General features: G+C 50.9%; 1 protein-coding gene across 1 annotated transcript in view; it reads right to left on the reverse strand.

The window, feature by feature from the left end:
* FAM83C (family with sequence similarity 83 member C) overlaps positions 1–9,021 on the reverse strand; it is a 99,479-nt gene that overhangs the window by 87,200 nt on the left and 3,258 nt on the right. Inside the window, exon 2 of the mRNA XM_019550708.1 lies at positions 1,108–1,275. Coding sequence (XP_019406253.1) covers positions 1,108–1,275 — 168 coding nt within the window. The remainder of the gene's footprint in view (positions 1–1,107; positions 1,276–9,021) is intronic.

A 9,021-nucleotide genomic window follows, 5' to 3' on the forward strand; every position in this document is an offset into this window, starting at 1 on the left:
CAAGTCTACCTGATTGATCTTCCAGTAGCATTTCTGTCCCATCTACTTGGGCCTTCTTCTTTCTCTGATATAAAATGATAGTGGGATCAGAAGAACATAGGGCATGGAACTGGAAGATGACTCCTGAGTCAATGAGTCCAATCCACTGCTATGACAGGCAACAATATTATAAAATTGCTTTAATAAACTTATAGCACTCCATCATAAATCTAGTTAGGTTTCATGCTTCCACTACTCTAATGCGAGGCTGTCCTAGAACCTCGCTGCTGTCATGATTTGGAACCTACTTATACATTTGCAGCTTATTCATGGCCAGTTTATGAACTTTTTTTATCTTCTGCCAACACCATCCTTTAGCTTAACTACTGTATTTACTTGATTGCAAGATGAGGGTTTTTTTCTCCATTCAGCATAAAGAAAAAGAAACTTCATCTTGTATTTGAGTATGGCTCAGGGCAAGTAGCTGCTGCAACTGAAGCTGAAGTGCTGGCCTGGCCAAGGGAGACCACATAGTATTTGGGTCAGGGAGGGGGACAAGTGCAGGAGAGACTGCACAATGCAGTGGGGAGCTCAGGGGAGATTGCACAGCAGCAGAGAAACTCTTGTGTCCCAGCTCCAGCCTGGATCTGGAACTGGGGCTGGAGCTGCTACCGCTGCTGCTGTCTGGCCAGGACCAGAGCCACCATGTGCTCTATACCCCAGGCCAGAGCCAGAGCTGCCACATAGAATAAACAGCAGTGAGGAGAGGGGGTAAGTGGAGCAGGGCCAGGTAGGGAGAAAGGGGCAGTCTAACAGCCATCCTGCTGCTGCTTTCCCTACCACAGCAGTTGGCATGGGGGATGAATTTAAGACGTAAAATACATATTTGTTATAATCTTCTACATATGGAATCTAATTATCGTGGAGTGATCTTACATTCAAATTCATCTTGGATTTGGGGAAATACGGTAGCTTTGTCTTGAGGACAATAGAATTCTCTGCTTCCCCCTCCCCCAGAAACGGGCAGAAAGGAGTGGGTGGCTACAGTACCTCTGTGGAGATGGGAGCAGAGGATATATTATTTAGGTCAATTTATCACAGCAACTAAAGCAATGGTTACAAACTTACTGGGAAATGTTCATTAGTGAGAGCCATCTTACTGCACATTTCCACAAAATATTTCAAGTATTTTTCATCAAGGATCAAGTAAACAGGGATGTGTCGTCTGTTGGAAGCTTCTAACAGGTCACATAGTATCTCCATGTCTGTGAAGATATCCATCACAATTGCAATCACCTGGCCAAGAGGAGAAAAAGAGAAGGCTTTAATGAAGTAGCACTCCTGAGAACAATGTTAAGTAGGTAAGTTCCCACCCACCAAAGGAAGGAATTAAAAGCCCAGGGGGCTAGATGCCACAAAATGCACAGGCTTCTTGTAGTTATCAATGGAACACCAGGCCAGAGTTTCTAATGCACTTGTGTGTTCACAGAAGAGTGTCAGGAGGCTGAGAGCCTCACACAGGGCTTCAGACTACTGCAAACCATGGACCAGAGTCTAGTCCAACTATTAGGCATCTAAATGAGATTCTGTTCCACTCTGTTCAAATCCCTGAAAATTGATCCAGTGACCATTAACTACTGGTGTAATGCAGCTGTGAAAAAAAATTAATGCAATCCTGGGAAATATTAGGTTATGTATATTTAGTCCAAAAAGATTAACTTAAACTGAAACAAATGTAAAGCATGGCCATGAAGATGGTTAACAGAACAGAGACATTTTCTTATGAAAGAAAATTAAAGTGCTTGGCTTATTAACTTAACAAACAGACTGGTTATTAGGGCTGTGCAAGACTTCGGACAGAGCTTTGGATTCAGAGAAGCTTTGGACGTTTGGGGTCCGAAGCAGCATGTCCGGATGGAAGCACTGGCCTCATTAGGCTTCCCGAAGCGGTTCGGTGCTCCCGAAGCGCTTCGGAGACGCCTTGGAGATCCCGCCGTAGGGTATAAGGGGGAAACAATAAAATATCTATAACTTTGTTGTTTTTTGTCCGATTTGGATGAAATTTTCAGAGGCAGTAGATTCCACAGAGAGCATGAAGCCTGCCAAGTTTCAAGAATGTTGGTGCAAGGCTTTGGGGGGAACTGCACCCCAAATTCATGAAAGCAAAACTGATGTCACATCTAGGCGTTACAACACAGGGGTGTCAAAACTGCAGGGGTGGTAGCTGGCAGGCTTCATGGCCTCAGAAGGGGCCACCATCTCTGCAGCTGTCACCCCATTGCGCCTTAACACACACAGTGTCACCCATGTCACGAGTTTCGCTTGTCTGCAGCTTGAGATGCAGTTCCCCCCAAACTCCTGCACTGATCTCCTTGAAACTTAGCAGGCTTTGTGGCATCAGTAAGAGCTACCACCCCTGCAGTTTTGACCCCCCTGTGGTGTAACATGTAGATGTGACAGGAGTTTTGCTTTCAAGAATATGGGGTACAGTTCCCCCCAAATCCCAGCACCAAGCTTCTTGAAACTAGGCAAGTTTTATGCTCTCAGCATAGGCTATCATCCCTGCAAGTTTCATCCAAATTGGACAAAAAACAACAAAGTTATAGATATTTCATTGATTCCCCCATTATATCCTATGGCCAGATCTCTGAGGCGGCTCTGAAGCTTAGGAGCTGCTTTGGCCAGAATCAGGTGGAAACCCTGTCTGGAGCTCCAGACTCGATCGCTGCTGACTCGCACAGGCCTACTGGTTATGGTAACTCATTACAAATGCATTTGTAGTATATGTGGAAAGCTAAACACTTTCTTGGGCTGCAAAACAATACCAGCACAAGATCAAGTGGCCGCAAACTGAATACAGATAAATGTAGATTGGAACTTAAATGATTTCTAAGAGCAAAGAGCGAAGTTTTGGAATGGTCTTCCAAGCAAAGTCGTGGGGGCAAGGAGCCTGAATCACTTTAAGACTGAACTTGATAAACCTGTGGAAGGATTATTATGATAGGATAGGGAATTCTGGATCAAAAAATAGTATGTGTAATATATGGAATTACGTATTTGTAATGCCTATGTTGGGATACAGGAAAAACTGTTGTAGCATGGTATATGTCAAGTAGGGCTGTGCAAAATTTCTCTGGGTGTTTCATTTTGAAGGTGTTTCAATGCATTTCAAGCTCAAAACAGCAAAATCAAAATGAAATAAAAGCCTTCAAAACAGCTTCAGAATGAAACAAGGGCGCTCAAAATGTTTTGGAAGTTTCAAAACATTTCAAGTTTCGAAGCAGGCTTACTTGGCTTCAGCACCAGTCCCAGGTGGCAGCAGCAGCCTCCTGTCATCCAGCATGCAGATCCAGGGGCCGCGCCCCCAAGGAGGAGTCTGGCACAGCCCTGCAGCCCTCCTGGGAGTGCAGGCACCCGGATCTGTGCACGGATGACAGCATGCTGTGGCTGCTGGCTGGGGCCAGCGAAAGCAGCAGTTTTCCCAGCACTCAGCATGGACTGCACCAAGCTGGTCCCAGCCCACAGCAGGAGCCTCCTGTCACCCAGCACACAGATTGGGGGCCCGGCTGCACCCCTGGGAGGGCTGCGTTTCACATGACAGGAGGCTGCTGCTGCTGCCTGGGCCTGGTGCTGGGTGCAGCCCATGCCAGCAGCCGGGAAGACTGGTGCTGGCGTTGGCAGTGACAACATGCTGTCATCCTGTGCGCAGATCTGGGGGCCTGCACCCCTGGGAGGGCTGTGGGGCTCTGAGTGCCAGATGACAAGAGGCTGCTGCTGCCGCCTGGGACCAGCACTGCGCTTAGCCTGCATGCAGCACCGGAAGGACTGCTACTGCCGCTGGCCCAAGGCAGCAGCAGCAGTGTCCTGTCATCCAGCATGCAGATCTGGGAGCCTGTGCTGTCACTGCCTGCTGGGGCTAGCAGTAGCACTAATCTTCCCAGCGCTTGGCATGGGCTGCACCCAGTGCCAGTCCCAGCCAGCAGCAGCAGCCTCTTGTCATCTGGTGTGCAGATCGGGGGCCCACCCGCACCCCTGGGAGGGCAGCTGGGCTGTGCCAGACTCCTCCCAGGGATGCGGGCCCCCGAGCTGCATGCCAGATGACAGGATGCTGCCACTGCCACCTCAGGTCAGCAGTGGGAGCAGCACCAAGCTTCCTGGTGCTGGGCATGGGCTGGCAACACGCAGATCAGGGGCCTGCACTCCTGGGAGGAGTCCAGCACAGCCCAGCAGCCCCTGCTTGCCCCACTCTTAGCTCGAAACTCCCACTCGGCCCATGGCCGGCTTCAGACCCCCCATATGCTCCCTGCCCAGCTGCAGCCCCTCCCCCCACCTCGCGTGAACCTGCCTGGCTGCAGCCACCCCATTCAGCCCATGGCTGGCTCCAGCTCCCCTGCGTGCCCCACCACCTGGCTTCAGCCCCCCCAGAGCTTACCAGCAACAGCAGCCACACTCTTCGCCTTGTGGCACAGCCCCCCTGCACGGCAGGGGGCAGCACTGCTTAGCCCCAGCCGACAAGTATCCACACTGCCTCTGCCACTGCATGCTGCTGAGGCCTAGCTCGGCACGGTGTGGCATGGGGCTATGCGCTTTTGGGCAACTCCGGGCTCTCACCCAGGGCTGCGCGCCACTTGTGGAGACTGTTGACCACACTGGCCTGGGTCCTGCATGTACAGAAGGCTCCTGCATGCAGGACTCGGGCCAGCGTGACTCGTGATCCCCACAAGTGGTGTGCAGCCCTGATTGAGAGCCCAGAGCTGCCCAAAAGCACACAGCCCCACGCCGTGCTGCACCAAGCTGGGCTGCAGCAGCACACTGTGGCAAAGACTACACGGTTACCTGGCGGCTGGGGCCAAGTCACACTGCCCCTCCTGTGCAGGGGGGCTGTGCCACAAGGCCAAGAGCATGGCTGCTGTTGCTGATAAGCTGCAGGGGGGCTGGAACTGGGCAGGGGGTGCATGGGGCGGGGAGTGCACAGGAGGGCTGCAGCTGGGCAGGGGGCATGCAGCAGGGCCAAGCTGGGCAGAGCGCATGGTGGGGCTGCAGCCCGCCGGGAAGCATGCAGTGGGGGCTGGAGCCGGGCAGGAGGCATGCAGGGGAGTGGGGGTGGGGCTGACTGCAGGCTGACCAGGAGGGCTGGAGCCAGCCATGGGCTGAATGAGGGGAGGCTGGAGTCAGGTGCAGGCCAAAAAGGGGGCTGTAGCCAAGCAGGGATGCGAGTGGAGGGTGCCAGTCTGGTGGGAGAAGCAGCCTGAGCTTCCTCTCATCCGGAACGCAGATCTGGGGGCTTGTACCCCCAGGAGGGCTGCCAGGCTGTGCTGGACTCCTCCCGAGTTTGCAAGCCCCCAGATCTGCACCAGATGAGCGGCTCAGGCTGCAGCAGCAGCACTGTTGTTCAGTGGTGGGCGCAGCCTGCGTCCAGAGCTGGACCCAGGTGGGAGAAGCAGCCTGATCTTCCTCTCATCAAAGGCACCGATCGGGGGGCTCACACCCCCAGGAGGGCTGCCAGGCTGTGCTGGACTCCTTCTGAGTTTGCAAGCCCCTGGATCTGTGCCACATGAGGGGAGGCTCAGGATGTGGCAGTAGCAATGTTGTCCAGTGTTGGGTGCAGCCCATGTGCAGCACTGGTCCCAGATGGGAAAAGCAGCTTGAGTTTCCTCTCATCTGGGGTGCAGACCAGGGGCTTGCACTCCCGGGAGGGCTGATGAGCTGTGCCAAACTCCTCCTGGGGGTGCGAGTCCCTGGATCTGTGCTGGATGAGAGGAGGCTCAGGCTGCGGCAGCAGTAATCTTGTCTGGTGGTGGGCGCAGCCCATCGGCAATCTGGTGACCCCTCCAGACTCGGGAGGCACCAGTTACCCATGTGGACACTTGCCCAGACAAGAGAAGACCCAAGTTCTAGGCCTCCATTACCCAAAGAGGGGTTGAAACTGCATTTCCTGCTTTCAGTTTCTGCCATTTGATTTTTGTGATAGCTTGCTTTGCTCTGCAACTCACCCATGTCTGTAGTTGCATTTTCACAATAAGTGGCTTGTGCGCTCTGGTAAGGCACTCTCTGAAAATAACTCTACAATTTCTAACTTTTTTCAGTTCCTTGTGAGAGAACATGAAAGCCAACACCCAATGCTTCTGAGGAAGGTAAACAAAAACCATGATGTAGCAGCAGGAAGGGGAAAAATTCCTTCCAAGCCTCATGTGGCAACCAGCAAGGCCCAGAAGTATGGGAAATACCTACAGTAGAGCATAGGCAGGCAAAGTTCCTCCTAGATCAGTAGTGTTCAACCTTTTTGCTCAGATGAGCAGTGTCTTGCCTGATTGTGGGCTGGATGGTGGTTTCGATCTAGCACCTGGGGCTGGTGCAGCTCCACCATCCAGCCAACCATTCCCAGTAGGGGAAAGGGGCTTCACCCAGCCTCACAGAGGGGGGGAAGGGAAGGACAAGACTTGTCCCCACGTGAGCGGGGGTGGTATAGACCAACTCCATCCCAGCCCTGCATGGATAAAGGGAATGTGGCCCAGCCTTGTGGGGGGAGATGGGGCATGGCCTAATCCCAGCACCACTCTGCAAGAGGAAGGGGGCACAGCCTGGCTCCAACTGGGTGCACAGGGCTTAGGATTTGGGAATTTGGCAGAAGGAAGAGTGGCCATATTAATGGCCACCCAATTTCCCTGCTGCCAAATTTCGTGACCTGTGGGGAGTCCTGTGGGTCAGGTACAATGGTTCCATGGGCTGCATTTGGCCCACGGGCTGGAGGTTGAGATCCTCTGTTCTAGATCGTCACTGTCAAATGCTTGTCCAGCCTCTTCCTTGAACACACCCAATAATGGAGATTTCACAACTCTCCTAGGCAGTCTATTCTACTGCCTTGCTGTTCTAACAGTGAAGAAGTTTTTCCTAATGTCCTATCTAAACTTACTTTGCTGCAGCTTGAAGCCACTGGCCTTTGTCCTGCTCTCTGCAGTGAGAAAAAAGGTGTTCTTCCTCTTCTTTATGGCAACCCTTCAGATATTTGAAGACTGCTATTATGTCCCCTCTTTGGTACCTTTTCTGCAAGCTGAACATGCCTATTTCCTTCAACCTTGCTTTGTCTAACTTGCCTTCCAAGCCCGTTAACATTTTTGTCACCTGCCTCTGGACCCTCCCTAACTTTTCCATGCCCTTTTTATGTCCTCCATCTCCTTCCCCATGTATTTTTAGCAATAGAGAACTTTAAATCAGTGCAGAGGGTTGGACCAGATGACTCTTGAGGCTCCATCTCAAACCTATAATTCCATTTTGAAAGGGGAAATCCTTATTTATGGTAGTCATATAAAGCCCACAAGGTACACTGGGAAGCTGCTGATAAAAGGCTTTGGCATCACTGTTCCAGTTCACTGCCAGCTACTGTGCTACTTTCTCCTTGATCTGCTCATTCACAGAGATCAATACTTCAAAGTCTGCCAAATGCTCACAGATTCCAGCCACACCTGTGACAAGTAATGTTTTTCCTCAGGCTTTATTATTAAAGGTTTTTCTCCCCACATAGCTACTTATAGACTGTGATCAAGTCACTCCTTAACTGGTGGTGAGATACCCAAGAGTTAGCAATTGCAGTGCTGAGTTCCCCCTAAATTCCCCTTGTAAATCTAGCCCTCGGCACTGTAGATGACTGATGTAGGAGCCTAAGGACCTAGGCACACAAACAAATTACGAGGCAGTAATGCAGACTTTCCAGGGTATCTGCCTATATATACATTCTTCAAGTCAAGGGTCCTCCCAAGTTACAGTCCATTGCACTATTGTGAGTGAGGCCAGCTTCTGTAGCCAACAGCAACCATGGGAGCATATAGTTTCTGCCACCTCGTCTCCCCAACTTAGTGAGCAAGAACCCATTTACAGTTGGGTCTGCTGATAGTGGTAAAAGTCCAGAGTAGGGCTTAAATTACATCCCCATATTTGGCAACCTTAACTACACTGCCCAGACTCCCTAGCATACCTATTCTTATCCCTCAGTAAATGAAAGCCAACTGTGGCAACTCAGGGAAAAAAGAGATAACATTCATGTATCCCTAGGCTGAGGGTCTGCACTGAAAAGCTACCTGATTTAGCCATGTTACCATGGTGCTCCACACTAGCCCATTTACTCTACAATTCAGGGAATGCCTATTGGATTTGGCCTCTCACAAAAGATGATTGAGCACAAGACTCTTCCTACAAGCCTGTCCTAAATCCTATTTAACCATATTGTCTAGCAGTTCTTAAATCCCCACTCTGCCTGAACTGGAACAGGGACTCTGGTGGCACGCAACTGTAGGAGCTGTGCATACATGGCAGGAAGCATTGTTGATAAGAGGTGACCCAGCGGGGCTGCACTTCTCACCCCTATGTGTAGTGCTGGCCAGAACCATGCACTGACAGGCACCAGCGCCCCCACCTGCTGCTGCACCATGGGTGGAGTGGGAGGGGGAATCCCCCACCCTTCCTTACATCCCACAAATGCCACACACCCACACCCTGACCCCAAAACCCCCCACATATACACGCCCCCGATATACCCTATGGACCCACACACACACTGCCACACTCCCTCACAATCCCCCCACACCCCACCATACACACACAACCCCCCACACACATACACCCCCCAACCACCTCCCCACACACAATATACAAGACTAAGAATTTATTTTTGCATTATTATGCAATCACCTCTATATGCAATAGGCAAACACAAATTGTGGCATAAATATTTTTTGTAATACACTTAAAATATGTCACACGTGTCTGACTTCTACTGTATATTTTGGGTTTTTTCTGATTCTAAGATGGCAACACCCCCCCCTCCCAATGTACACACACACCAAAGGAGTATTTCCAGAGGGCAAGGGAAGGACATCTGGTTGTTAGAAATATTATTAAAAATGCATTATCAATAGTGCTGTTAGAAAAACCCAGCTCCCTGTCTCCCCGGTGTAAGAAGGAGGGGGTTAGAGGGGAGAACACTAAGGGCTCTTTGTACTAAGGTATCACTCTCTCTTTGTTCTGCAAATTTACTATCTCTTTGTT

Source organism: Crocodylus porosus, unplaced genomic scaffold (genome assembly GCF_001723895.1).
Source record: "Crocodylus porosus isolate Cpor-Errol unplaced genomic scaffold, CroPor_comp1, whole genome shotgun sequence".
Taxonomy (NCBI): Eukaryota; Metazoa; Chordata; order Crocodylia; family Crocodylidae; genus Crocodylus; species Crocodylus porosus.